Source organism: Brachyistius frenatus, unplaced genomic scaffold (genome assembly GCF_029030835.1).
Source record: "Brachyistius frenatus isolate BFR_SWC_R1_liver_20210118 unplaced genomic scaffold, ASM2903083v1 Contig_236, whole genome shotgun sequence".
In the NCBI taxonomy this organism is placed as follows: domain Eukaryota; kingdom Metazoa; phylum Chordata; class Actinopteri; family Embiotocidae; genus Brachyistius; species Brachyistius frenatus.
The window spans coordinates 488,246-505,000 of NW_027210835.1; the positions used below are offsets into that span (position 1 = coordinate 488,246).

General features: G+C 44.9%; 1 protein-coding gene across 1 annotated transcript in view; it reads left to right on the top strand.

The window, feature by feature from the left end:
* The window catches only part of sugct (succinyl-CoA:glutarate-CoA transferase), a 31,294-nt gene extending 26,290 nt beyond the window's left edge, over positions 1–5,004 (top strand). Inside the window, exons 13-14 of the mRNA XM_069720217.1 lie at positions 1,543–1,606; positions 4,131–5,004. Of these exons, the coding sequence (XP_069576318.1) occupies positions 1,543–1,606; positions 4,131–4,294 (228 nt within the window). The 3' untranslated portion in view covers positions 4,295–5,004. The remainder of the gene's footprint in view (positions 1–1,542; positions 1,607–4,130) is intronic.
* The last annotated feature ends 11,751 nt before the right edge of the window (positions 5,005–16,755 follow it).

The window sequence follows — 16,755 nt, forward strand, 5'->3', positions numbered from 1 at the left end:
GTATTGCAGCTGAAGACACTTCTGCATTTATAAACAGTGTGTTGTTGAAGCGTTGTTCTGATGTAACATTCAGTTTACTAAACAGGAGAATAAATGGAGGTTCTCAGAGGAGCTTTAAATCCTCCTTCTTCTGTTTGTATGAATTTCCCAGAAGAACTCGACCACTCGTCAGACTGCAGCAGGAGCTGCTGTGTTTTCAGAAATGATTTATGTCCTGCAGCTCCCCGGACAGGAGATCCGTCGGAGTGTATCAGCCCTCCTCCAGATCTCCTCCATCCCTCCTCCAGCCCTCCTCCAGCCCTCCTCCAAACCTCCTCCAGCCCTCCTCCAGCCCTCCTCCAGACCTTCTCCAGACCTCCTCCAGCCCTCCTCCAAACCTCCTCCAGCCCTCCTCTAAGCCCTCCTCCAAACCTCCTCCAGACCTCCTCCAAACCTCCTCCAGCCCTCCTCCAAACCTCCTCCAGCCCTCCTCCAGACCTCCTCCAAACCTCCTCCAGCCCTCCTCCAAACCTCCTCCAGCCCTCCTCCAGACCTTCTCCAGACCTCCTCCAGCCCTCCTCCAAACCTCCTCCAGCCCTCCTCCAAACCTCCTCCAGCCCTCCTCCAGACCTCCTCCAGCCCTCCTCCTCCAAACCTCCTCCAAACCTCCTCCAGTCCCCTCCTCTAGCCCCCTCCTCCAGCCCTCCTCCAGACCTCCTCCAAACCTCCTCCAAACCTCCTCCAGCCCTCCTCCAAACCTCCTCCAGCCCTCCTCCAGCCCTCCTCCAAACCTCCTCCAAACCTCCTCCAGCCCTCCTCCAGTCCAAACCTCCTCCAGCCCTCCTCCAGCCCTCCTCCAAACCTCCTCCAGCCCTCCTCCAGCCCTCCTCCAAACCTCCTCCAAACCTCCTCCAGTCCTCCTCCAGCCCTCCAAGAGGTCAGAGAGTCCCGTTGCAGGTCACAGTGACCAGCTCTCACTTCATCTCTTGTCTTCGATCCAGCCGGCTGACGTCACCTCGATGTTCCACATGTGCTCTGAATCAGCAGGACGTGACCTCGTGGGGTCAGACGTGTTTTATCTCAACGTTTGGTCGTTTCCTGCTCATCCTGGACGTGTTTCTGTCACATCAGTGGATCTCTCTGATGAACTTGTCTGAACTTCTCATTCGGCTGCTGGATGATATTCAATTTCACATTTTTAAACAAACCAGAGATGTTCAATGATGTCGGCAGATTATTTCTCCCCTCGTGTCTTCTAACAGAAAAAAAACACCACTTTTATGTCAATGAGATTAAACACTGGAGGTCACTCCCACTTACACACACACACTCACACACACAACACTCACACACGCACACGCACACACACACACACACACACACACACACACACACACGCACGCACGCACACACACACACACACACACACACACACACACACACACACACACACACACACACACACATTCACACACGCACATACACACAGCAACTCTCCGATCTGTGGTTCGAACAGAAGGAGAATTTATACAGAATGCACCTTTAAATGTTTGTTTGTTACAGGTGAAACACAACGGTCTGATACAGGAGATGAACCATCCGACAGCAGGACGCATCACTGTACCCGGTCAGAACACACACACACACACACACACACACACACACACACACACACACACACACACACACACACACACACACACACACACACACACACACACACACACACACACACACACTCCTCCACAGGGACTCCTGCTCAGTTGGTTTGATGGATCTCAGTGGACAAACAGCTCCCACTAAGAGGAAGCTGTTTGTCCACCACCATTTATTTACAGTGTAATCTGTCTTCTAACACCTGGGTGTGTGTGTGTGTGAGTGTGAGTGTGTGTGTGTGTGTGTGTGTGTGTGTGTGTGTGTGTGTGTGTGTGTGTGTGTGTGTGTGTGTGTGTGTGTGTGTGTGTGTGCGTGTGTGGTGTGTGTGTGAGTGTGCGTGTGTTTGAGTCTGTCTCTGTGTGTGTGTGTGTGTGACTGTGTGTGTGTGTGTGTGCGTGTGGTGTGCGTGTGTGTGTGTGTATTCACAGGCTTAACAATATCCTTTTCTCTGCTCTGTTCTGTCGATCTCTGTTTAGTAAACATCACCAGACACAAGTGTATGTGTGTTAGCACGTTTTGTGTGTGTGTTTGTACCCCGGAGGTTAATTGAGCGTGAAAACGTGCAGCTTAGAACATTCATTGGCCGTCCCGTTGATGGCATTCCTCTCTCTCTGTGTGTGTGTGTGTGTGTGTGTGTGTGTGTGTGTGTGTGTGTGTGTGTGTGTGTGTGTGTGTGTGTGTGTGTGTGAGTGTGTGTGTGTGTGTGAGTGTGTGTGTGTGTGTGTGTGTGTGTGTGTGTGTGTGTGTGTGTGTGTGTGTGTGTGTGAGTGTGTGTGTTGTGTTGTGTTGTGTGTGTGTGTGTGTGTGTGTGAGTGTATGTTTGTGTGTGTGTGTGTTGTGTCAGAGCCAGAAAATAACTGAAAACAAACAGTAGCCAAAGTGTGTGTCCATTAATAGAGGCCACAGCTGACATTATATAATTAAAATAACTGAAAGACTGAAACGTGATAAAACCAAACCGGTCTGACACAGAACTATCTGAGCTAAAACTGTCCTGCTGGTGGCGCTAGACCACAGCAGGACTACCTGTGACTAACGAACTAACTAACTAACTAACTGACCGACTGACTGACTGACTAAGCGACTAACTGACCGACTAACTAACTGACTGACTGACTGACTGACTGACTAACCGACCGACTAACTAACTGATTGACTACCTAACCAACTAACAAACTAACTGACTGACTAACTGGCTGACTGACTAACTGACTGACTGACTAACTGACCAACTAACTAACTGACCGACTAACTAACTGACTGACTGACTGACCGACTAACTAACTGACAGACTAACTAACTGACTGACTGACTAACTGACTGACCGACTAACTAACTGACTAACTGACCAACTAACTAACCAACCAACTAACTAACTGACTGACCGACTAACTAACTGATTGAATAACTAACTGACCGACTAACTAACTGACTGACTAACTAACTGATTGACTAATTAACTGACCGACTAACTAACTGACCAACCACTTTAACCGGTTACTAACTAACTGACTGACTGACCGACTAACTGACTGACTAACTAACTGATTGAAAAACTAACTGACCGACTAACTAACTGACTGACTAACTAACTAACCAACTAACTAACTGACTGACTGACTAACTGGCTGACCGACTAACTAACTGACTAACTGACCGACTAACTAACTGACCGACTGACTGACCGACTAACTAACTGACTGACTGACTGACCGACTAACTGACTGACTAACTAACTGACTGACTAATTAACTGACCGACTAACTGACTGACTGACTAACTGACCGACTAACTGACCGACTAACTAACTAACTGACTGACTAACTGACCGACTAACTAACTGACTGACTGACTGACTAACTAACTAATTGACTAATTAACTGACCGACTAACTGACTGACTGACTAACTGACTGACCGACTAACTGACCGACTAACTAACTGACCAACCACTTTAACCGGTTACTAATCAATCAGGTTTACCTGTGACTAACTCACTAACTAATTAGTTTAACTAACGTCTACACACACTGATGAAAAAAAATTAACAAATAAACGTCTGAAAAAAGAAAGAAAAGTGATGAATGAATAAAAGGATTACATAATCTTATTGTAATTATTTACACTGAACACACACACACACACACACACACACACACACACACACACACACACACACACACACACACACACACACACACACACACACACTCACTCACTCACTCACTCACTCACTCACTGTGAGAGTTCAGCTCATTAGTGCTGTTCTTTAAAAACAGCTGATTATTGTTTATATCCCAAAATAATTGTTCCTTTCCCTCCCTCCCTCCCTCCCTCCCTCCTTTCCTTCCTTCCAGAATAAAATAATAATAAACAGAGAACTTTGGATGACAAGTTTGGATGGAAACTTAGAATGATGAATAATGATGTGATGAAAGTTTGTAATGTCTGTTTGTTTGTCTGTTTGTTTGTTTTTATCTGTCTGTCTGTGTTCAGGTCCGGCAGTCCGTTTCAGCAGCTTCCCCCCCGGTGGGCCGACGCCCCCTCCTCTGATTGGCCAGCACACCGTGCAGGTGCTGCGAGACACCTTGTCCTACAGTGATGACATCATCAAAACCCTGCTGCACTCCAGGGCAGTGGCCCAGAACGAAGTGTCCTGATTGGCTGAAAGAAAAAACAAACATCAAAAGGAGGCGTGTTAAATCCGTCCAACGGATCAATAACAGAATCAATAACAAACTCGATCAGGAACAGAAGAAATGAGTGGATGTGAATCACAGATCATCAAACATCCAACGTTAGTTTCAGTTCAGAGGAGAACCGCTGATCAAACAAAATATTATAAAGAATCACAAATTAATGAATTCTGATTTAATGGTGCCGAACAATGAAGAAAAAAAACGCACCTTTCAGTTCTGTTTCAAAAGAATTCTGAAATATTTTATATTTATAATGAATATTTTATTACACTGTAGTTTCACTCCTCAGAACAAACTTCATTCTCTCCAGGAAATCGCCACGTTTTCATCAAAATAATAAACACATTCTAGAAATTGCCAAAATATTTGCAGCAGTTGAAATTTGACAATTTTTTTTTCTTTTTACAAAATTATTAATAAATGTTATTCACTGAGAATTGAGACAGGTTGCACAGGGACAACATAAAAACAGTTTTAGGCAAGTTTGGAGCAAAATTATGAAGTGCTTAGAAAACGTTCCACAAAAAGAATGAAAGTGAAATTATTACAAGGTGCAAAATTTTTGACCTCATTTTGATCTTTTTATTATCACAACACACGAATCCTTAAAGTCCTCTTCTCGCCTTGTAAAAGATGTTTAGTGCACTCCAGAAATAAACTGTTTTCATGAACAGCTGTTTTTTTGAGTAAAACATTTCTATTTTATTTATTTTACTTTATTAATCCCCGAGGGGAAATTTCTTCACTACAGCAGGGGGGCTCTCAGGGGGGGCTCTCAGGGGGGAGCTGCTGCAGCAGGCTGCCACTAGCGCGGCGCCAGGTAACCTGACCTGAGGTGCATGTTTTTGGATGATGGAAGGAAGCCGGAGAACCCGGAGAGAACCCACGCAAGCACAGGGAGAACATGCAAACTCCGCACAGAAAGGCCCAGGACCGGATTCCAACCTGGAACCTTTTTGCTGTGAGGCGACAGTGCTAACCACTGCACCACCGTGCCGCCCAAATAGTGTGAAATGTGTGTCCTTGAACGCAACACGACGAACGCTTACTCTAAATATCAACTATTTGTTATCTATCTGCAGCTGGTTTCAAGAAATGAAAGGCAGGAATCAATTTTAATTTTAATGGATCATTTGGAAAATTTAAAGGTCAATTTTCAGCCTGTCGGGTCATTGGAGCGCTCGAGTCTTTTTTCAGCGCTGTGTCCACGTTCAGATGGTGAGTACGATGATTTTATTACTGACAGAAATTATGGATAAAACTACCAAATTAGGAAACAGATTGTGATAAACTGGGATTAACGGTGGTATTGTCCTTTAAAGCTGTGAGTCTCTTTCCAAATGATAAAAACATGAAAATGTGATCATCCCACTGACCGTTACTAATTACTGGCGGGGTTCCTCAGGGTTCCACTCTCGGCCCTTTATAGTTTCAGTTTAAATAAAGATGCTTCAGAACAGTTTTTTTGTAACTTGTTGTCAGCATAAAAAGCTGTTTGTGTCCACCGAATGAATCTCTGTCCAACATGAAGTCTCTTTTATTCTCTTTTAGCTCTTTTTTTGGTCTCCACCAGGTCCGGAGGTAAAAATGTGGCTCCACTGCTGTTTGCTGCTCAGAGACTTTAATCAGAGTGTGAACGAAGGCTGAATCAGAGACTTACTATGTTTTTAAGTCTGTTTTTAAATTGCTCATTAAACAGGCACAGAAGGGAATGGAAACAAGCGTTCACTGGTATATGACCTCAGATTGAATATAAAAGAGTTCGTAGCTTCAGGTCTGTAAAATGGTTCTGATCCAGAAGTGTCTTCAGCTGCAATACCAGCGAGTGCCACTAGAGGTCGGCTCCAAAAAGCCTCCGGCTCCATAGACTCCCATTCAACTTCTCTCATCAAATCCAAAGTGAATAAAATGTGTCCATCAGTTATCTCGGTGTTGTTAGCTAAAGTCACTCCTTCTTCTTAGTTTTCTGGAGGTCCATCTGAAAATAATCCCTCATTCATTAGAAAAGAAGATTCAAGAAGACCTGTTTTTGGGGGCGTGTCTGTTTGATTGACAGGCCTGTGGTGCAGTCAGGTTACAGCTATCGGTGGGCGGGACGTAGTATCGTCAGGTTTCCGATCAGATGGGTCAGATCCACCGCTGGCTCCTCCCCCAGCTCGTCCAAATATGGTCACTTCCTGCTCCAAACCGCTCCGAACTGGCAAAGATGGTGACGAACAGAATCTGAACTGGAGGATTCATAACGTTCACAAACCAACGATGACACCACTGATGGATGATGACATCACTGATGGATGCTGATTGGTGCTAACAAAGGAAAACCAGGAGCTAAAAGAGGCTGAAAAGCTGCTGAGTCACAAGGAGTCGTTTGATCTGTCGTTTCTATACAAATATTGAATAGTGCAGCTCTCACGTTGTCTGCCGTGAATAAAGTGAAGAAGAAGAAAGAACTGTTGATGTTGTGTTGATAACATCAGTGATCTCCGAGCAGGTCGATCCGTCCGCGTCTCGGCGCTGGGAAACGATGTTGGAGGACGACATGCCGGCGGACACTTTGATTAATGTGAAGAAGTCCTCTGGTGAAACGCGAAGGAATCAAATGGAGGCGATGTTTACTGAAATCGAGGGAAAAGTGACGCATCTGGACGGCAGCGGTGTCGCCGGGGGAGACATGGACTGACGTGTTTGTTTGAGTTACGGGGGAGGATGGGGAGGAGGGGGTGGAGGGGAGGCTCAGGTGTGATTCATCACAGACCGGAGACTCGCTGCGGCATGGCCGCCAAGAAACACAAAAACCTCCGATGTTTCTGAGGAGTGACGCCTCCTACAGGACGCAGGGACACGTCAGCCCTCATCCTGGACTGTCAGGAGACGTCTTCCACATCATGGACGGATGAAACGTTGGGCTCGAGCTGCAGACGTTCGTTCAGAGGGATGTCCTTTCTGTTTTCTGTGTCACTGTGTTTCATTTGGTGTCTTATTGGTTGGTTGATTGATTTCCAAACAGGAAGTGTCTCCAGGCTGTCATCAGGGCCCGCGGACCTGTGACCGGTCCGTCCAGCAATCTGTCCACAAGTCTCCCGCGTCCTCTGTCTCAAGACGCCGGCAGCATTTGACTGACCTCCACACGGTGAATACCTCAAACCACATTCAGAACTTGATTGAAAAAAGTCCAACTTTTCAGAGGTTTTACAAACTTTCGAAAACTGTTGTTGCTTTGTGTTCATCAGTGTCATCAGATGTTCAGGTTGTCATGGACAACGGAAGACTGTATCATGAGCAGGTAAGAGACAGAGGAAATGTGGTTTCATAGCAACAGAAGAACAAATCTTCTCAGATCTCTTCAACCTTCTCATCTGAGATCTGAGAGTCGGTAGAATCAGAACATGTTCAGATTAACGGTGTTGTTCCACCTTCATTCATTGAAGCTGAACCCTGTTGGTTTTAAACAGCAGGTCTGCAGGGAGAACATGTGGACAGAGTTCTCTAAAATTTAAAGAAAATGTAATGGAGTTTGGTGGAAAAAGACCATCTTTGAACATTTCTGTATTTCCTCATAAACTTCTGCTCTTACTGCATTAATAATATGCATCACGTGTTTGTTAATCTCTCCATGAACATACTTTGCTTTTGTTTGGTCTTTTTAAACTGAATCTTGTTTGTATTTATCAGCAGCAGAATGTATGAACATGTTGACAAAGTTCTAAAATTGAAAGAAAAGTGAGTGGAGTTTGGTGGTAAGGTGCCACGATGTCACGTGACCTCAGACCCAGGGAGGGGCGTCCACATACTTTTGCCCAGATGGAGTTTGAAAAAGGAGAAACTTCAGACGTTTGTTTCTGCTGCTGCGAGTCTTTACGGGCGGCGAGTGACCACACACCCTCTCACACACCCTCTCACACACACACTCACACACACACACACACACACACACACACACACACACACACACACACACACACACACACACACACACACACACACACACACACACACACACACACACACACACACACACACTGTCTCTGTCTGTTCTTGTCATGCTCGGCCGCCCAGTTGGCTGCCTCTGTTGTGAACTCCGTGTGTGAGAGAGAAATTCGGATGTACGTAACTCACCGGCTCTTTTAGTGTCTCTCATTTCCCAACATCTGGAGTGTGTGTGTGAGTGTGAGTGTGACTGTGTGTGTGTGTGTGTGTGTGTGTGTGTGTGTGTGTGTGTGTGTGTGTGTGTGTGTGTGTGTGAGAGAGGGTGTGTGTGTGTGTGTGTGTGTGTGAGAGTGTGTGTGAGTGTGTGTGAGAGGGTGTGTGTGTGTGTCTGTGTGTGTGTGTGTGTGTGTGTGTGTGTGTGTGTGAGTGTGTGTGAGAGGGTGTGTGTGTGTGTCTGTGTGTGTGACTGTGTGTGTGTGTGTGTGTGTGTGAGTGTGTGTGAGAGGGTGTGTGTGTCTGTGTGTGTGACTGTGTGTGTGAGTGTGCAGGAAACCTCTCTGTCCAGCCTAATGTTGAACACAGACACGGTTATATGAGCGAGACAGATGATAATATAACACCGACGCTGAGGTCACAGTCTGACCTGACATCAGTGGAGAGGAAGGATGCTTTTATTTTGAAGGGTTACATTATACAGACAGTAGCTGCAGTGTTTCACCTGTAAAGCTGCTCAGCAGGAAACATATGAACATGTTTTACTGTAGGATGAATCTTTAGTTACTTTATGTTTCAGAATATAATCACGGTGACCCTTTGACCTGCCGACTGTGGGGACTTTGTGTTTTGTCCTCCAATGTCCAAGTGTCCATCACAACATGAGTAACACACGTATACATACACACACACACACACTGTAAATTGAAGTTGACAGGGACGAGTTGCAGGTTCAGCTGCAGCCTGCAGAGTGTGTGAGGTGTTTACGGTGGACACACACACACACACACACACACACACACACACACACACACACACACACACACACACACACACACACACACACACACACACACACACACACACACACACACACACACACACACACACACACACACACTCGGGTCTCCCTCATATGACGTCCAACGGGACTTTGTGAGGAAACCACTTCCTGATGTGAGCCGGGTGGGGTGTGTGTGTGTGTGTGTGTGTGGGGGGGTTGTCGTGCAGCTGCAGCAGCTGGATTTCACATCGAAGTGGTTGAGGTGCACGGCGGCCAATAGGAATGCAGCCCTCACGCAGACACGCACACACACCTGTCGCCTCCAGTCTGAGCAGGATGTGTACTCTCCGTTGCCATGGCAGTGCCATCGAGATGGATTCAGCAGAGACGTTCGAAATAAAAAACTTTATTTATATTAGAGGACAGCTGCAGAAAATAAACGACATCATCCCCATCGTCATCATCATCATCATCATCATCATCATCATCGGTGTGTAGCTGCACCCTGCATGATCCTACACACTCCTGCTCGCAGACCGTATAAACAACGGTTGGCATGACAGCCAAAACATCTGATTGCCTTTGCTACAGTATTGCTCATAAGCCCCGCCCCCTCTATGTTAGCGATTGAGACTTAAAAAAATCGAAATACACCTCAAATAATTAAAAAACAAATCTGGTTTCTATCGTGTTTGTTTAACAGTTAATCTTTCTGATCAGTTTGGTATTGATTAGTTTTCACAGATTCTATAAAATGGGTGTATTGATGTGATTGACAGCTGTGGTGGAGGCAACTGCAGGAAGTGGAGATCGGAGAGTTCACTGTTTTTTGAATGCTAACTTCATTAGCAACTGCTGGGCTATGTAAAGTTCAAGGGGTGTGGCCTCATGTGGGCGGGGTAGGGGCGGGGCCTCGGTAATATGTCTCCACCCCCCCGGTCACACTCTGGTTGTAATTGACATCACCAGAACAAGATGGCAGCAACATTTCTGACAGAGTTTAGCTTCACTTTGGTCCAGGAGGAGGACGTGTTGACGCGTCGGCCATCCTCATCGACAGAATAAAAGAAAGTAGGAACCTGTCGTTGTCTTTGTGACACTAACGTGCAGCATCACGGACTCTCGGCAGCCGTCCGCCGGCTCCCTCCGGAGCTGCAGCCGAGGCGAAAGGAAAGGAGGGAAGACGGTAAACAGACACAGTTACTAGGAAGCCACCTGCTTCCACAGCAGCTCTGTGAAACCGCTCAGCAGCTTCCAGCTGCTCCAACACAAACCTGATCCTCCTCAAACCGCTCCGACCTCAACGTCCTCACTCAGCGAGGACAGGTTTTATGGAGGTAACCGAAGCAGCTTTTTACAGCTTTAACGACGAGCATGTGATCAACTTCAGTCATTAAAAACACAGTTTGAAGAAAATCAGCTCTCCAAACAGATTCAACTATAAAAATGTCACGAAACTATTAACATTAAAATGATAAACTGCAGATCAGATCTGGAAGGTTCTGACCTCGTCTGCTGTGGAGACATTTTTCTTTGAGTCGGTCTCATACGTGCTCACCAGCAGGGGGCGGTAAAGCAGCAGTAAAGCTCGTAAACAGACACAATTTAACATCTGTGAAGTGTTTCCAGATGTTAACGAATGTACTGAAAACATTTGTGTCTTGCTGCCATCAGTGATGTCATCATTGGTTTCTGAACGTTATGAAGCCAGCGGTGGATCCGACCGATCTGATCGGAAACCTGACGATACTACGTCCCGCCCACCGATAACTGTAACCTGACTGCACCACAGGCCTGTCAATCAAACAGACACGCCCCCAAAAACAGGTCTTCTTGAATCTTCTTTTCTAATGAATGAGGGATTATTTTCAGATGGACCTCCAGAAAACTAAGAAGAAGGAGTGACTTTAGCTAACAACACCGAGAGAACTGATGGACACATTTTATTCACTTTGGATTTGATGAGAGAAGTTGAATGGGAGTCTATGGAGCCGGAGGCTTTTTGGAGCCGACCTCTAGTGGCACTCGCTGGTATTGCAGCTGAAGACACTTCTGGATCAGAACCATTTTACAGACCTGAAGCTACGAACTGTTTTATATCCAGTCTGTAGTTTCTTGTTTTATACGTGATTGTGGTTCAACAGCAACACTCTCTGAACTTATTGATCGTACGTAATATGATGATTATTACTCGAGACTCGTCTCCCAGCTGCAGAAGCTCTTCCTGACTTCTGGCTGGTTTTATTTTGTTCACGTTAACCTCCTGTGATGCAGAACCACAAATGTTTTGGATCTTCTTTTGTCCTGAGGGTTCTGGTTCAGGTCACGTCAGGTAGTCACACCTTCCTCTCCTCTCCTCTCCTCTCCTCTCCTCTCCTCTCCTCTCCTCTCCTCTCCTCTCCTCTCCTCTCCTCTCCTCTCCTCTCCTCTCCTCTCCTCTCCTCTCCTCTCCTCTCCTCTCCTCTCCTCTCCTCTCCTCTCCTCTCCTCTCCTCTCCTCTCCTCTCCTCTCCTCTCCTCTCCTCTCCTCTTCATCAGTTTCTCTTTCTGTCTGTTCTGCCTCTTTGAGCCGGAGCCGTGACTCTCGGTCCAATTATAACCCTGCGGGTCTTTACATCCTGAACCCCCCGCCCCCCCGCTGCCTCGGGCGTGAACTCTGACAGCGAATGTTCGGGATCAAAGGCGTCGTTCCGCGGCCTAACAATGCCGAGGTCGCCACCTTTGTGTGGCCGGCTGGAGGGTCCGTCCCCGCTGAGCCGGTCACATTTCTGCCCGTCCTCCGGGACCGAGACACATGTCCTCTTCTCTTTGTTGCGCCGTCAGATTACTGAGCAGGAATCCTTCCCACTGTGACCCGTTCACTAATGGCTTCGTCTGAAACGTGGTGTAACTCATTCTCTCGTCTTTCTCCCCGCTTCTTCTAATCACCTGTCTACAGGTGTTTTCAGTCAATCAGATGTCACCACCATCTCAATCAGCCAATCAGGACACTGCTGTCAGAATTTAAATCTCTTCTTGTGTCTGCATCAGTGGGCGGGTCAGGGTGACCCTCCTCCACCGTCCACCTCCAGGACTCATGTCTGCATTTCCCACAAACCCCGTCACTTCCTGTTGTTGCGGTTAGCTGGCAGCAGTTTATTTTGATGGTGAGAAGAGAGGGGGCGGAGCCTCGCTGGTTGGAAATGAACACTTATTTTTTGGTAATAAAGTGAGTTTTATTTTGAAAGGAGACTTTATGCTGTAATACTTTCAGCAGAGCTTTTGTTCACAATGTTTTTTACGGAAAAATTGTGGGAAGCTGCTGCAAATATTGTGGAGATTTCTTGAATTTGCGTAAATTATTGCATTAAAACATCGTGATTTCCTGGAAGGACCGGATAATAACAATACAATTACTACCTCTAATAATAACAAGGGTAATAATGAAATACAGTGTACGGTGAAAAAGTCAAACCATTTCAACCAGTCAGTTAAAAGTTAAACATGAAAACTGAGACATGGAAACGAACTTTTTCTGCACCAACCTCACCGATGGATTCTGTTTGAAACACTGACCTCCAGAAACAGAACAACAGACAGCAAACACAGTCGAGAACAACTGAGCGATGGAGGGAGTGAGGGAGGGAGGGGGGGTTAATTCTGGGTAAACTGGGCCTCACACCATTCAGAGGAAACAACAGCATGATGACTGACCACTGACCGGTTTCCATTCGGCCCCTGCATCAAAAATATAAGTAATAAACTGAACGTCCTCTGATGTTTACAGGAAGAGATAAACAGATGGATGTTTCCCTTTCAGATTTACAGCTTCATTAAACCCTTCTGGAGGCGTCAGCTCCCTCCGATCGGTTGTAAGGTCGCGTCCACCGCAAGGTCCTCGGTGGTCCACCGACAGTAAAGAGGAGCTCGCACTCACCTCACCTGAACCCTGCATGAACCAAGAAACAATACCGACTCCTGAAGAACACAAGATACAAAGATGTCATTCAAACCAAAAACCTTTTAAACTTCTGCTGCCCTCTATAAAATAATAACTCATCTTCTTTCACTGATTTCACTAAAAGCAAATGTGCATGTGACCCTTTAATTAAAAAGGACAACAGCAACTGGCAAAAACAAGTCATCTGGTCAGAAGCAGATTGTTTGGTACAAAAACAACAAGCTGCACAAACAGTCATCAGCTGCTTTATGAATCAAACTTTAGACTGAAATTAAGACATTAAAATGTAAGAGGGACGTATTTTATTTCTCAAAGCAACAATAGTTTAAATAAAATAATGTAAGTGTTCCCGTTAAAACCCTAAAAACTGAAAATAAAAACACTGAGTCTGAAAACTGATATTTCTTCAGCTGCAATACCAGCGAGTGCCACTAGAGGTCGGCTCCAAAAAGCCTCCGGCTCCATAGACTCCCATTCAACTTCTCTCATCAAATCCAAAGTGAATAAAATGTGTCCATCAGTTATCTCGGTGTTGTTAGCTAAAGTCACTCCTTCTTCTTAGTTTTCTGGAGGTCCATCTGAAAATAATCCCTCATTCATTAGAAAAGAAGATTCAAGAAGACCTGGTTTTGGGGGCGTGTCTGTTTGATTGACAGGCCTGTGGTGCAGTCAGGTTACAGCTATCGGTGGGCGGGACGTAGTATCGTCAGGTTTCCGATCAGATCGGTCAGATCCACCGCTGGCTCCTCCCCCAGCTCGTCCAAATATGGTCACTTCCTGCTCCAAACCGCTCCGAACTAGCAAAGATGGTGACGGACAGAATCTGAACTGGAGGATTCATAACGTTCACAAACCAACGATGACATCACTGATGGATGATGACATCACTGATGGTTGCCACCTCTTGCAGACCTTGTACAAATTCAACTCGAAAAATAAATTGATGCGATCCGTGTCGTTGATAATTTTCTGCACATGCTATTACAAAATGGAAGCGATGAACGGAAACCCGATAAAACGGACTGAAGAACGAAGAGAAAAAATGTCAGTTCAGTTTAATAATCCAGCTCATAAAGACTTTGTTCATTTCTCTGGAGGTTGAGATGTTCAACAACCTTAAAAGCCAACAATTACACCCAATAATGTGTGAAAGAGTCGACTTGAAACCACACAGAATTATGGGTAAAAGGAGTTCCTGACATCCGGTGACTGGAAGTGGCCATCAGATAACTAGTGTGACAAATCAAATAGAAAAATAAAAGTCACGGTTTCCTCTTTGATTCAGACACAATCAATCAAGATGTCCATCTGTTTTTCACCCTGAGATTCTCCACCGGGTCAGAACAATGGAAACAAGATGGAGGAAACCCTCTGCAGCCGTCTGAAGTGAACGGACCGAAGGGCTGCAGAAAGTGGCCGAACTGAGATCCATTGTGTGAATAATCCAGAACACATTGCCGAGTCGGAGCCTAATCCAACACAGAGAGATGCTTCATGTGATAGCAGTAGCACGTTAGCCTGGAAAAGATTGAATATGTCCCCGTCTGAGATTGAGTCTGGATGTGAGGAGCCCCCCTGCTGTGACTGGATTACCCTCCGAAGAAGACCTCTGAATCACCTCGGGCCGGTCCTGCAGGGTGAACCCGGCTAAACCGACGGACCGAAGGCTCAACGACAGATAGCTTCACTCTCAAGATGCTTTTTAAAAAAAGTTTTGTTGCGTTTAATGTCGACACGAATGAACGAAACCAAAAGTTGAAAGTTGGACGGAAGAAACATCCCGAAGATTCAGTTCATGTTACGCACGAACTCTGCGACTGCAGCGTAAAACCAGGCGACAATCGTAGATCGGATGAAGCGACCGCGTTTGTGAACAGATCGTAAATGATGAATACTGATGTTGGATTTCTTTGAACTAACTTAAACCTTAGGATCTGTTTTGGGACGTCAGGGGAACAAATCGGAGATCCGTGTTTTTTTTACGATATTGTTTTGCATGCTAGCGACGCAGCAACTCTTCAGCCGAGTGTTAATAACTTAAACCGGTTAGTTTAAAGAAGTTCGGAGAAACATTTTGACTTCCTCTGTTTACATATGATGTGAGATTGACGGACATGATGATTGGCTGCTCTGGATGACGTATTGCTGCTCTCAGTTTTGACGATAGGTCTTGTATGTGTAGAAATGTTCGTGTGATGCTTGCGTAAAATAAAAAGTTAATGCTTTCACGATATTTAAAATTTAAAATTTAAAAAATGTCCCCTCGGGGATTAATAAAGTATATACCTACCTACCTACCATATTTGGGTTCATCACCTGGATGTTACAAATATCTGCAACATATTTGATGGCTTGATCTTTGTCTCGTAAATAAAATAAATATCCTCCAGTATGTTGAAGGTGGGAGGTTCATCCTCTTGACAGCAGGAATACGATCGTTGAATGTTTTTGTAGTTTTATTAGTTAAGTTATGAAATTTGTTTTGTATGAGTGGACGTTTTTTGTCTTCTTGAAGGTGTCAGAAGAAGAAAGATCACTGAGGTCTTCAAGGTTCGGCTTCAGGACATCCTGAATATTCACTGTGACTTTTTAAATTTGGGTTTTCAGCTCTTCTGAAGTGTTCGACAGAAAAAGTTAGGTTTAATTGTTGTTTTTTTCTTTTGTGGGAACTCTGAGACAAGGTGACTGAACACAATAGCTAGTTTGAGTAGAAAACAATAGAGTCTGTAATATTTAATATTAAGCAGCTGTGAGTCCCATCAGAGAGTGTCCTGTGTTTTATCAGGCCGAGCAGCCTGTCAGACCACACTGAGGGCCTATTGTTGGACGGGTGTGTGTGTGTCAGGACATTCAGACACTAAGGCCATTGTGTGTGTGTCAGCGTGTTGTTTGACTATTAACACAATACATTTACATTATTGTAATAAATCAAACAAAAGTTGAAGATGAAATATTAAACTTCCTCTTAAACTTAAACTTAAACTCGATGCTGAAAGTTTTTATCCTGCAGATTTCTGACATTTGTGTTACAGAAGCTCTTAAATAAATGTATCCTCAGAGGAATATAAACCTCACAAAAACTAAAACCCGCACAAAACTTTCTGTCTTTATGTTTCTTTCTTTCTTTCATCGGTTCTTTGTTTTTTCCTTTTGTCATTCTTCTTTTTTTTTTATTCCTGTCTTTTGTTGCTTTATCAATTTCAGTTCAATTTATTTCAAAGGAACTTTATGGACAGGAGAGTTTAAAAATAACATCGCAAAAGCATCAAAACACAGTTTGGGCAATTATTGGGACACAAAACAAAAATACTAATAATATATAATTGACTGTTTGTAATCAAACATAAATACATAAGTAATAATACTGAAAAGATCCAAGTGACACAACATGTAACATTTCAGTGCAGGACTGCTTGTAACAGTATTTTTACAGGGTGTTCACAGTACTTTTACTGCAATGAAGGTTCTGAGTACTTCCTCCACTACTCTTCTTCTTCTTCTTCGTCTTCGTCTTCATCTTCGTCTGTGAACAGAGACATGACCGACTTCCTGTTCTGCA